This window comes from Macaca nemestrina, chromosome 8 (assembly GCF_043159975.1).
Source record: "Macaca nemestrina isolate mMacNem1 chromosome 8, mMacNem.hap1, whole genome shotgun sequence".
NCBI classification, from domain to species: Eukaryota; Metazoa; Chordata; class Mammalia; order Primates; family Cercopithecidae; genus Macaca; species Macaca nemestrina.
The window spans coordinates 80,498,224-80,512,626 of NC_092132.1; the positions used below are offsets into that span (position 1 = coordinate 80,498,224).

Consider the following 14,403-nt stretch of genomic DNA (forward strand, 5'->3'; position numbering starts at 1 on the left):
ACTCCGTAGGCCTCAACCAAAACTTGTGAGCAAATAGGAATGTTAAGGGGGTGAAGGAGGTGGGCGCGAAACGGTTTCGAGGTCGCTCACTCAGCCGGTTTCTGCCGCCAGGCCAACGCCGCTGGGTTGTATCTAAGAGATCGCCGGTGTCAGAGCGCAGCCGGCACCTTCCCAAGCATCTTGAGGGACAAGCAGAATCGCTCCTCCCGCAGGGCGCGGGCTAAGAAGTAAGGAACCCAAGGGGCTCCTGTCCAACTAAGAAGCGAAATCCCCCTCCTCCAGGCCTTCAGGGCTGGTTCTTGGGAAATCCTAACTCTTTCCCCTTCTAACCCCTTCCTTGGCCCTTCTTCCTGCCCTGGAGGATCAAGGGCGCTGTTTTCCAGAAGCTGCCGGGTCGGAAACGGTAGGGGAATGGGGCGGTACGCGTGGGTGGAGGATAGGCGGGGAGGGGGCAGTCCACGAACTTTTGTCACAGCCTGGGAGACCGCGGTGACATTCCTGTCTGCTCTGCCGGCAGGCCAGCCTCTCCGGCCCTGGACTAGGGGGCGCCGCCGAGAGAAGCCGCCGCAGGCTGCAGAGTCGCCGACCGCGCTGCTCGCAGGGAGACCCCGGGCTGCCCACCGCGGCCTAGCGCGCGCCGGATGGCAGGAGAAGTGTCAGCGGCCATGGGCCGCTTCTCGCTGGAGTGGTTGGGCCTCCCGGGCCTGGCCCTCGCCGCGGCCCTGCTGCTCCTGGCCCTCTGCTTGCTCGACCGGCGCACCAGGTAAGCGCCTCGGCCGCTCGGCCACGCATGCGCCCTGGGCCCCGCGGGCCGCGCGCGACCCAGATGGCGAAGGGAGTCCCCCTCCATGATTTCCAGTGCAGACAGTCAGAACTTGCTGCGGGGCACTGGCTTCCTCTGGGACTTTGTAATAACAAAGGCTTCTTCTGTCTTTTTCCCACACATACGCATACATATTAAAGCTTTGGGACCAAATTCCATTTGCTGCTCCAGCATAAGTTGTAGTAAGCCCTAGGTTGGCGGTATGCATTATGCATCACAGACACATTGTGTGTCTTGCCACTGTGAGTTGATGTTTTATGGCCTAGAAGTCATAGAGCATTTCAGGAGGGGAATATTCTTACATTTCATTAGTTAAGAGAGAACTATTTCAAGAAAATGTCAGTGCATGGTGTGAACAATAATTCTGAGTGCCTCTTCCTCAGTTTACCTCCCTGTACCTCATCTGGAAAGCTGAAATAATAGTACATGCCTCGTGAGATTTTTGTGAGTACTAAATGAGTTAATGGAGAGTATTTTATGTAGTTGCTCTATCATTTTTATAAGGACAAAACAAAACACAATAATGACAAAACCTAGACGTATGTCACTTCTTTACCTAATTTGAATTGTGGAAGTAGAAATAGAGAAGTTCAGATAAAATCATTCACTTTGAGTTTAATCTGTTTTTCCTTTCTTTCTGGGTCCTATTTTCATACTGCTCTGGTGTTCATTGCTTTTGAAAACCAAGCAGATGCATTTTGTTGGGTGATAATTGATACATATATGTATGTATATTTGCATACATATATATCAATGTATAGATATCTATGTGTGTGTGATACAGGTTGTTTCTCAATAGTTTTTGGGGAAATGACACCTTTGCACTGCATACAAATATCTATCGTCATTTCTAGAATGCCTGGAGATGAGTACTGTAGGAGTATTTGCCTTTCTTCCCATGTCAGTTTTCAGAGATGTCCCTGGAATGTGCACTCCTCCAGGATGTCTTTTCCAGTGGCTGTGCTTTTGCTTTAGAGGCCAAGATGAGGACTCAGGACACTTGAACTTCAGTGGTATGTGATTCTATGTAGGTTCCACCTTCTCTATTTGCAGGGTCAGTCAAAGCCAGTTAAGTACCTCTAGGTATGCCTTTAAAGAGAGGTGGTAAAAGAAGGCTGTTGGTTCTATTCCAACTTTACATGCAGGGTAGAAACAGACAAGCTGACTAGGGCAGTTTGGATCAGTGAAGGTAATTGGTGTGAGAATGTGGAACTTGAGGGACAGGAAGGCGAAAGGGTAAGGTAGGCTTTCTCTCCTAGCGTTCTGAGAATAGGCTGATCTTTATATCATGAAAAATTATTTTACTGAGATATTCATGCCATCAATTGCCAATTCCTTCATACGAGACTGTTTAATGCCGCATATCTATGGGACACTACTTTGATTATATTGCATTTCATTGTGTAAAAGATAGCCTCATTTGTCCCAGTACAGAGTCATGTTCCTTATTTCTAGTGTTTGGACAATTTACTAATGCTCTACGAAAATGATTTTTCTGATATCACTTCTAAGAACAGAAACATGGTTAAGAGTCCCTGATGTATTCTTACAGATTTTTTTAAAGCTTATGCTAATATGCATGAATATATGTTACTAAAAATAGTGGGGAAATATACCCTATGTTGCACCTTGTATTTTCCACTTTGCAATACATTTTAGTTACCTTCCTATGTCAGTTTATAGAAGTCATTATTTGTAACGATTATATAAATATACACCATACATACACAAAAACACACACACAAAACATGGATATCTTTGAGCTTTTGTGGAAATATTTATGTAGGATGGTGGAGTTGTTATCAAAATGTATGTGTGCTTTACATTTTAATAGATGTTGCCAAACTACTCTAAGCCTCAATTTATGTTACTACTAATCATCTGTGCAAGTGCCAATTTCTCCACATTCTGCCAATACTGGTAATATAAATCATTTTAATTTTGCCAATCTGATACATACAGAAAATGAAGCTTCATTTTTATCCCAAATTTTCATGTATTTACTTTTAAAAGAATTTGTATATTTTTAAAGACAATAATTGTCTGTTTCTTCAATAATTTATTTTTCGACTGGGTTCTTTTTCTATACAGTCAGCAAAGACTTACGTAATAGGAATTTTCATACTTTTTCATACCAGCTGCAATTATTTTTAATATTGTAATTTGCATTTGTTTAAGAGTTTTTAGATATATGTCCTTGCTTAGAAAGCCCTTCTTTTTCCTAACATGATAAAAATATTCAGCACAGTTTTCCATTATCACATTGAGAGATTTTTACATGTATATAGATTACATTTTTATTCTCATTCCATTTTCATCTTTTGAACAATTATGGCTGAAAAGTGTGTAATATTGCATAGTATAGGAATGCCAGATGTTCCAAAGTAAAAATTTAAATATTACCTATAAAAATGGTAAAAAAAAAAATTTTAAAAATCGGTAAAAATCAATTCAGAGGTCATTTATTGCCTTCAGACACTTATCAATTCCACCTCTTTTGGCTACAGTACTTTGATTTCCTTTTGTGAAATTGTCTTTTCCCTTGTTGGTTATTATCTGGTGAGACTGTCAATCACAGATGCCATTGCAGTATTTATCAGGAGAGATGACAGTGGCTTGGCCTAGGGTTGTGACTGTGGGGTTGATGGAAGGTGGTTAGAATCAGGATATATTTTTGACAACAGAGTCAACAGAATTTACTAATGGGCTAAACATGATGTGTGAGGGAGGTGGGAATCAACAAAGAAGCTTAGAAGTTTTGTTTCCCTTTTTTTTGTTGTTTTTGGTTTTTTGTCTGATTATTTAGTGGACGGTAATGTCATTTCCTTAGATAGGGAAGGTTTGGGGGAATTGAGGAGATCAATAATTCTGTTTGGGGTATGTTAAATAAGCAGTGAGCACCCAGAGCTCAGGGGAGAGGTCCAGGCAGGATACATATTTGTGAAAGCCACAAATGTGAAAAGGGAATTAAAGCATGAACAAGTTGAGATCTCCTGATGAAAGGGTTTGATGGAGAAGAGGAGGGCCTGGGCCACTCTCCTTACGGAAACTGAGCCTGGCAGAGAAAGAGGAAAGTTTTTTTACATTCCTTTCTAGTCCGTTCCTACCAGAGTTCTGAGTCAGTTTTGTCCATTCTTGAACTTCATATAAATGGGATTATACAGTATCCATTTTTGTGTATAACTTCTTTGTCTCAACATAATGATTTTAACATTCATTCATGTTGTTGTATCTATCATTAGTTCATTCGTTCTATTTAATTGTAGTTTGTAATATATATAACACAGGAGAAGATTGAGGGGCATAGAATATAGAGTTTTCTATCCACAACCACTTCTGAAAATTGACGCTTTTCTAAGTAATTGTTGATTTTTTAATTTTTTAAAATACTTCCACCAGTAATACATGAGAGTTTACGTTGCTCCACATCCTTCCCAGTATTTATTAATGCCAGTCTATTGGTTGGAAGCACTATCTTTCTGGATTTTGGATTTTGTTTTTTTTCCTCTGAAGTGTTGATTTTTGTTTTAGCATGCAGATACATTTCTGGCTGATTATTCTGAACTCATGGAAGCTTAGTTTTACTCTTTGTCAAGGTGAGTCTATGAAAAGGTTGAGATATTTACAGATTCTCTCTTCTTTGGTGATGCTATGATTTGAACATTTGCTTCCCCTCTAAAATTTGTATGTTGAAATCCTAACCCCCAAGGTGACAGTGTTAAGCAGTGGGGTCTTTGGGTTATAATTAGATCATTAGGTCATTGCCATCATAAATGAGATTAGTCTTCTTATAAAAGAGATCCCAAAGGGTTCCCTCGCCCCTTTGTCCATGTGAGGACACAGCAAGAAGATGGACGTTTATGAACCAGGAAGTGGGCCCTCATCAGATACTGAATGTACTTGTGCCTTGATCTTGAACTTCCCAGGCTCCAGAACTGTGAGAGATAAATCTCTGCTATTTATAAGTCAATCAGTTTATGGTATTTTGCAATAGCAGTCTGAATTGACTAAGGCAGATGAAATTCAAACCCTAAACTCTGTCACCCAGTGGTGGGCAGTGGCTGAAGCTTCTGTGCAGGATTCCAGCAGATCCCTTCCGCTGGGCTTTTTGGGGGTCTTCCCTGAAGATGCACACGTCCAGAGTTGGCCAATAATTTGAGGGGTGTATATATACAGATTTTTGAGGTGCTTTCTTTTTTTCTAGATTTCTTTTCTTGATTGCCAGCCACTTCAGTAGCCCCAAACTCTGAAACCCCATGCTGATAATATTTGTAGCTTTTTGCTTGAGTTCCAGCTTGCTGATAGGGAGTGCCCTCAGGGGCAATCCTGTCCACGCTGGACCTCTCTCAATATGGGTCTATTCTTTAAGCGTTGCCTCCCCTCCGATATCTGCCTTCTTTTGCCTGTTCTTCAGCGAGTATAAATTGGTTTCTTTTTTTTGTTTGTTTCATATTTTGTTTTCCGTGGAAATGTTGGGTTGGTTCAAGCAACTTTGCCATTTCTGGAATCCAAACTCTATGTAAGAAAGACATTTACCAGTGATTATTTCTAGGTGACATATTTCTATGGGATGGTTTTTCTTGTCTTTGTTTTGCTTATATGTATCTTTAAGGTGATATCAATAAATACGTATTTATTTTACAAAACAAAGAATAATAAATTTAAAATTTTATTTTAATATTTTATTTAAAATAAAACTTTGAGAAATATGTTTAAAGTGTTTTAAATTATCATTTCCATTGGAAGGACCAGCAGTTGGGTAGTCCTTCCCATAGAAGACTTCTTACTTAGAACTGGATGTGTTATGAAATGCAGTTCATCTACAGCAAGTCATTAATAACATGTTTTTGTCCAATAATGAGATATATTTTTAAATCACTGTGTATCAATAATAGACTTAGGTATAGATACCTACTTCCCAAATTATTGTTGAAGATAACATATAAAAATAGTCTGCATTGCAAAAGACAAACATGAAAACAAAGATGTCTCCATTCTTTCCTTGCTCAATCCCTACAAAAATGAAAAAAAAAAAATTAGTTTTTCTGAAACAATTAAAATAAATATAAGATGTTTGAATTCTTTTAAATAAATGAAAAATGGATTAAATAATACCTTTTTAAAATGAGGCACTTAAACCAGAATTAAAAATTTATAACGAAGAGGGGAAAGTATTTACAGAAAATACGATGGGGTGGGGGTGATAACAGATTTTGTTTTTAACTTGCAGTTCTGGATGTGAGACCCAAAATAGACCTTAGTGAGCTAAATTCAGGGTGCTGTCAAGGCTGTATTCCTTCTGGACAGTCTAGGAAAGAATACATTTCCTTGCCTCTCTCAGTTTCTAGGTGCCACTTAAATTCAAATCTCTTGCTCCTACTCTGACACTCCTGCCTCTCGTGAGGACAGTTGTGATTACACCAGGCGCACATAGGTAGTTTCGGATAATCTCCTCATGTCACGATCCTTAACTTAATCACATACTCTGCCTTACAAAGTCTTCCCGCTGAGCCCCCAAAATTCATGTCCACCCTCCATTAAAAAAAAAAAATGCATTCACTCCATCCCAAATAGCCCCAAAAGTCTTAACCCATTTACAGTATCAACTCAAAGTCCAAAATCTCATCTGTTTAATAGTTCCAGATCTCATCATCTAAATCATAACGATCAGGTATTTGCGAGGATCTGTGTATGATTCATCTTGGGGGCAAAATTCCGAAGAACTCTGTGGGCTCCCATGTGTGTCACAGACATTCACTCATGAGATATTTGTTTTGCCAGATCTTTTCTGGATAATCCCATCTTTATTCCTGGCTTCTGCTGACATGGTTGAGGGCAACTATTAGTCATTATTTTTATGACTATTAGTCATTAAGATTATTCCTTAATCTTTTCAACAATTGATTAAATACTCCATACAAATGAATGAGTATGTGTGATGGGTTGAACTGGCTTTCTGATTCTTCCCACTGCTAGCAAAAGTTGTCTAGCCATGCCCTTAGCTTTCTCTGCAGAGCACTGTTTCCCGGCAGTGAATCTCCTAATTTAGTGCCTCTTCCAATCTGGATAGGTGGACGATTTCCCAAATCATCAATTCCTGATTCCTTTTTGCCTAACAGTTCTTCTCTTAATCTATCTCTTTCCTTTCACATTTTATTATAAATAGTGAGAAAAAAAATAAGCTAACCTTTCAACACTTTGCTTGGAAATCTCCTCAGCTAAATATCTAAGTTCATCATTTACAAGTTTTGTTTTCCACGTAACTCAAGGACACAATAGAGCTAGGATTTCTGCAACTTTATATAAGGATCCCTTTTACTCCATTTTCCAATAACACATTCCTCAGTTCTTCATTTCATGTGAGTCTTCACCAGCAGTGCCTTTAACATTCCTATTTCTACTGTTTATTTTTGATGACTTAAGCATTTTTTAAGATATGTTCTTTACCATAACCCTTACTTAATTCTTTCTGACCTCTCACTAAGGGGGTTGTTGATGTCTATATTTCTACTAACCATTTGTTCCAGTAAATATAGTTTTCTACCATCCTTCTCAGAATTCTTTTAGCATTTGCCCATTACCCAACTCCAAAGCCAATTCTACATTTTTAGGTATTTGTTATAGCAGCACACTACTTCCAGATACCACAAATCTCTATTAGTTTTCTAATGTTACTATAACAAATTACCACTAATCTAGTGGCTTAAAACAACAGAGAATTTATTCTACAGTTCTGGAGGTTAGAAGTCCTCCTGGGCTAATGTCAAAGTATGAGCAAGGGCTGTGTCCCTTTTGGGAGCTCTCACAAATAATTCATTTCTTTGACTTTTCCAGCGTCTGGAGGCCACCAAGACCTAGGTCACGGGCCCTTCCCCCGTCTTCAAAACCAGCAGCATGGCATCTCTAAATCTCTCTCCTATGCTGACATTTCCACTCCCCTATTATAAGGACTCTTGTGATTATCTCGGGCCTGTGCTCACAATCCAGGACAATGTTCTCATCTCAAGATCCTTAATTTAAATCACATCTGCAAAGTCCCTTTTGACATGTATAGCACCAAATTCACAGGCTTCAAGAATTAGGGCATGGACAGTTGAGGGGCATTATTCTTCCTACCATACCTTTTGATGTCAATAATGACCTTATTAAAGCTTTTACTTGATAGGCACCTGTAATAGTTTTTTAGGGCTGCTCTAACAAAGTACCACACACAAACTGGGTGGCCTAAACAATAGAAATTTATTGTCTCATATCCTAGAGGCTAGAAGTCTAAGATCAAAGTGTTTGCTGGGTTGCTTTCTTCTGTGGGTTGAGAGAGAGATTCTGTTCCATGCCTCTTGCCCAGTTTTTGGTGATTTTCTGGACTCTATGTTATATCATGGCTTATGGAAGCTTAACCCTGAACTCTGCTTTTATCTTCACACAGAATTCTCCCTGTGTTTGTGTCTGTGTCTACATTTCCACTCTTTGTATGGATACTAGTTATATTGTTTTAGGGGCCCACCCTACTGCAGTATGCCCACATCTTAACTAATTATATCTGTAATGATGCTATTTCCAATTACAATCACATTCTGAGGTACTAGAGGTTAGGACTTCAACATGTGAGTTTTGAGGGGTCATGATTCAACCCATAACAGCATCATTTTAAAAAATAGATTCTTCTTATGTGAGTCTAAGATTTTTATCTCTACTAATCAGATATTGTAAACACTCTTAGGCACATTGGAGGAATAGGAGTGATGGTTAAACATTTTAATTAATTCATGATTTAGGCAGGCAGTGTGGCCTTATGGAAAGTTGAAAATAGATAACTTATGGCATAAAGAATAAAAAGCATATCGTATTTCAAAGCACCCCTCTTTCATACAGCTAAGCATGCCCTTCCTTTAGCTTTAGGCTTTGATTCCTACTAAAACACATTGGTCTTGGGGCAAGGAGCTTTCAACTTTTCTCACTGGATATTCACACCGCAGAGTAAATGAGTTTCAGATTTTTTCCTTTTAATATTTTAAATGTAATCTCCTAGGGTCCTTTAGCTGCCTTATTCCTGTGGGTTTTCAAGCTTGCCTTTAGGTGGAAGTGAACTTTCCTTATCATTTTGCTCAAGTGATACTGATAAGGAAAGAACACTGATCCCGAATGTGGAGTATGGTGTTGGCCCAAAAGATCGAACATTGGAAATTAGAAATGACAGGATTTGGGGTCTTCCAGGCTTGATGTTATTCAGAGAAGATTTGATTATTGCTTGTTGGCGTAAATAGGACCTCACGCTTTTCAAAATGTGGTCACGTTTCTCACATGCTTTGATTCTCACATCTATCTAGTAGCTGGCATTTCCATTTTGTAGTTGACAAAGGTGACTCAGCTAGGTTCTGTAGACTACTCAGTGGTCACTACAGTTCTTGGATCCTTTGAATCATCTGTTGAAGGAAGGATTCTCTCTGAGATAATCTGGGAAATGTCAAGTGCTGAGGCTTCCTCTCTGGGTTCAGTCTTTGAGATCTTTTTCTTGTTGAAACTTTCCTTATGCAGAGCAGGTTGTGTCCCCAGATGGAGATGTGGATTTATGTAAACATCTGGAATGGCGATTCACCACCTTCACAGGCAGTGGGTCATCTTGGCACTGTGGGTTACATTGAAGTAGGGTTTCTCAACCTGGAAATTTGGTGCTAGATGATTCTTTGTAGTGGGTGCTGTCCTTTGCAGTAAAATATTTAGCAGCTTTCCTTGCTGCTATCTATTGGATGCTTGTTGCATACCCTTCCCTTCCATGAAAATAATGAATGTCCTCAGATATTGTCAAATATCCTTTGGGTGAGGGTGGAGAACCACTGCATTGAAGAAGTGGAGGGCATGCCCACAGTCATATTCTGAGTGCAAAGTCTTGCTTGTAGTTAGAGGGAAATTCCCACTTTGGAATAGGTATGAATTATAAGTCAGATAGTAAAACACTGGGACTCTTATTGCCTTATCAAGGTCCTGGATATGGATGAGTGGCTTTTTACTTATACAGTGGAATATTCTCAAAATTTCTCATGATTGACATAAAAAGTAGTCATGAGCACAGAAAAATTTTGAGATGTATGGTTATGAATTATATACATTTTTGTATTAAAATAGACTTTTTTTTCTTAGAGCAGTTTAGGCTTAAAAAAAAAAAAACTGAGTGTATGGCTGGGCACAGTGGCTCATGCCTGTAATCCCAGCACTTTGGAAGACTGAGGTGGGTGGATCACTTGAGGTCAGCACTTTGAGAGAAGCCCGGCCAACATGGTGAAACCCTGTCTCTACTAAAAATAAAAATAAAAAACATTAGCTGGGCATGGTGGTGCGTGCCTGTAATCCCAGCTACTCGGGAGGCTGAGGCAGGAGGATCACTTGAACCCAGGAGGCAGAGGTTGCAGTGAGCTGAGATCACACCACTGCACTCCAGGCTGGGCGACAGAGCAAGACTCTATCTCAAAATAAAAAAAAAGGAGTGTAAAGTTCAAAAAGCTGCCCCATATGGTAAGTCCTCACTTAACATCATCTGGATTCTTGGATGGAAACTGCAACTTTAAGCAAGACACTGTATTTTCTACAGTAAGCTAATTGATATAAACAAGAGTTAAGTTCCTACAGCATATTTCTGGTCACAAAACCTCACAAAACTTCTAAATAAGGACCAAAAACACTTGTAATTTTAAACATTGAATTAAATGTGATATATACATACATTTAAGAAAGATGAGCAAAAGCAAGTAAGATTATTATTTACCCAATTATTCCAGTTCAGGGTCTCAGGTGGTCAGACCCTGTCCTGGCAGCTGTGGGTGCATGGCAGGAGCCAGCCCTTGACAGGACAGCATCCATCACAGGGGCCACTCACAGAAACCCACAGTCCCCCAGAGGGAGATCATTTAGGCACAGCCACCAGCCTCACGTGCACAGCTCTGGGATGTGGGAAATAAAACAGAGGACCTGGAGAACACCCATGCAGACCTGGGATGAATGAACAAACTCCACACAGACATCGTCCCCCAGTTGAATTGATACTTTTTTCTCATCAAGTTATCACAAATGCCATTGAATGAAAAACAACTGTATTTGGGGACCTGCTATACTCCATTTACCCCTACCTTTCACTGCCCACTCCTTCAATTCCCTTACTATTAACACCTTGTGTTAGTGTGGTCCATCTATTACAATTGAGAAGTCAATACTGATACATCATTGTTAACTAAAGTTCATACTTTACATTAGGGTTCTTTCTGTGTTTTACATTCTGTGGGTTTTGACAAATGTCCAATGATGGTTTGGTTGTGCCCCAACCCAGATCTCATCTTGAATTGTAGTTCCCATAATCCTCAGGTGTCATGAGAAGAACCCAGTGGGAAGTGATTGGATCATGGGGCCAGTTTCCCTCATGCTATTCTCTCAATAGTGAGTACTCATGAGATCTGATGGTTTTATAAGCATCTGACATTTCCCCTGCTGGCACTTCTCTCTCCTGCTGCCACGTAAAGAAGGACATATTTGCTTCCCCTTCAGCCATGTGTGTAAGCTTCCTGAAGCCTCCAAGGCATGCAGAACTGTGAGTGAATTAAACCAATTTTTCAGATAAATTAGCCAGTCTCGGGTATGTCTTAATAGCAGTGTGAAAATGGACTAATACAGTAGATTGGTTCCAAGGGAGTGGGACACTGCTATACGGATTCCCAAAAAGCAACTTTGGAAATGGGTAGCAGATAGAGGGTGGAACAGTTTGGAAGGCTCAGAAAAAATACAGGAAAATGTGGGAAAGTTTGGAACTTCCTAGAGACTTGGAGGGCTTTGAAGACAGGAAGATGTGGGAAAGATTTTGGAACTTTCTAGAGACTTGCTGAATGGCTTTGACCAAAATGCTGATAGTGATATGGACAATAAAGTGGTTTCAGATGGAGATGAGGAACTCATTGGGAACTGGAGTAAAGGTCATGCTTGCTATGCAGAGAGTCTGGTGGCATTTTGCCCCTGCCCTAGAGATCTGTGGAACTTTGAGCTTGGAAGAGATGATCTAGGGTATCTGGTGGAAGAAATTTCTAAGTGGCAATGTGTTCAAGAGGAAGCAGAGCATAAAAGTTTGGAAAGTTTGCAGCCTGACAATGTGATGGGAAAGGAAAAACCATTTTAGAGAAATTCAAACCTGCCACAGAGATTTGCATAAGTAAGGAGGAGTTGAATGTTAATCACAAACACAATGGGGAAAATGTCTCCAGGGCATCAGAGACCTTCATGGCAGCCCCTCCCATCACAGGCCCAGAGGCCTAGGAGGGAAAAATGGTTTTATGGGTCAGGCCTAACTCCTGTCCCACTGCTCTGTGCAGCCTAGGACATGGTGCTCTGTATTCCAGATGCCTCAGCTCCAGCTGTAGCTAAAAGGGGCCAAAGCACAGCTAGGGCCATTGCTTCAGAGGGTGCAAGCCTCAGGTCTTGGCAGCTTCCATGTGGTGTTGAGCCTGTGGGTGCACAGAAGTCAAGAACTGAGGTTTGCGAATCTCTGCCTAGATTTCAGAGGATGTATGTAAACACCTGGATGTCCAGGCAGAAGTGTGTTGCAGGGGAGGAGCCCTCATGGAGAACCTTTGCTAGTGCAGAAGGGAAATGTGGGGTTGGATTCCCCACACAGAGTCACTCCTGGGGCATTGCCTATTGGAATTGCGAGAAGGAGACCACCATCTTCCAGACCCCATTATGGTAGATCCACTGACAGCTTGCACTGAGCACCTGGAAAAGCCAGACACTCAATGTCAGCCCATGAAAGCAGCTGGGAGAGGGGCTGCACCCTTCAAAGCCACAGGAGTGGAGCTGCCCAAGGCCATGGAAGGCCATCTTGGATCAGAATGACCTGGATGTGAGACATGGAGTCAACGGAGATTATTTTGGAACTTTAAGGTTTGATGGCTGCCCTATTGGTTTTTGGACTTGCATGGGGCCCATAGCCCCTTTATTTTGGCCAGTTTCTCCCATTTGGAATGGGTGTGTTTACCCAATTCCGGTAGCCTCATTGTATCTAGGAAGTAACTAACTTGCTTTTGATTTTACAGGCTTATAGGTGGAAGGGACTTGCCTTGTCTCAGATGAGACTTTGGACTTGGACTTTTGGGTTAATACTGGAATGAGCTAAGACTTTGGGGTACTGTTGAAAAGGCATGATTGTGTTTTGAAATGTGAGAAAAATGAGATTTGGGAGGGGCCCGCAGAAGTATGATATGGCTTGGCTGTTCTCTCACCCAGATCTCATCTTGAATTGTGGCTCCCATAATCCCCACATGTGGTGGGAGGGGCCTGGTGGGAAGTGATTGAATCATGGGGGTTATTTCCCCCACGATGTTCTCGTGATAATGAGTGAGTTCTTATGAGATATGATGGTTTTATAAGTGTCTGACATTTCCCCTGCTGGCACTTCTCTGTCCTGTTGTCATGTGAAGAAGGATGTGTTTGCTTCCCCTTCCGTCATGATAGTCAGTTTCCTGAGGCCTCCCCAGCTATGTCGTACTGTGAGTCAATTAAACCTCTTTTCTTTATAAATTACCCAGTCTCGGGTATGTCTTCACAGCAGCATGAAAATGGACTAATACAGTTATAGTGTCATACAGAATAGTTCCATGGCCCTAAAAATCCTGGCCTCTGCCATTCATCCCTCTTTCTTACCTACCTAACCTTTGGCAACCACTGATTTTTTTTTACTGTCTCCCTAGTTTTACCTTCCCTAAAATGTCATATGGTTGGAATCATGTTTTATGCTGCCTTTCCACATTGGCTTCTTTCACTCAGCAATATGCCTTTGATGTTTTTCCATGTCTTTTCAAGGCTTGATAGCTCTTCTTTTTATCACTCAATTATTCTAAATTACATAGATGTACCACAGTTTGTTAACTGACAGACATGAAAGACATTTTGATGGCTTCCAAGTTTTGGCAGTTATGAGTAAAGGTGCTAAAAATATTTATGTGCAGGATGTTATGTGTACTTCAGTTTTGAACTTGTTTGGGTAAGTATGCAGGGACAACATTGCTGGATCACATGGTAAGCGTATGTTTAGTTTTGTAAAAGTACTATCAAACTGTCTTCCAAAATGACTGTATGGTTTTGCAGTCCTACCAGCAATGAATGAGACTTGCTTTTTTCCCACATGCTTGAAAACATTTGGTGGTATCAGTGTTTTGGATTTTAGCCATACTAATAGGTGTGAAGTGATACTTATTGTTTTAATTTTCAGTTCCCTGATAATATAGAATGTTGTGCATCTTTTCATATGCTAATTTGCCATTTATATATCTTCTTTGGTTAGGTTTCTGTTAAGATGTTTTGCCCATTTAAAAAAATTAGGTTGTTTTCTTATTGTTGAATTGTAAGAGTTCTTTGTATACTTTGAATGTTTTGAAAATATTTTCTCTTAGCTTTGGCCTTGTATCTTTAGTCTCTTAACAGTGTCCTTGCAGAATAGAAGTTTTTAATTTTAATCAAGTTCAATTTCTCATTTTTTAAAATGGAACCTGCTTTTGGTGTTATATATAAGGATTCACTGTCATATTTTTTTAACTTTTTTTGTCAAG

General features: G+C 40.4%; 1 protein-coding gene across 1 annotated transcript in view; it reads left to right on the top strand.

The window, feature by feature from the left end:
• The first annotated feature begins 592 nt into the window (after nt 1–592).
• CYP7B1 (cytochrome P450 family 7 subfamily B member 1) overlaps nt 593–14,403 on the top strand; it is a 202,667-nt gene continuing 188,856 nt past the window's right edge. The window contains exon 1 of the mRNA XM_011742219.3: nt 593–763. Coding sequence (XP_011740521.2) covers nt 642–763 — 122 coding nt within the window. The 5' untranslated portion in view covers nt 593–641. The remainder of the gene's footprint in view (nt 764–14,403) is intronic.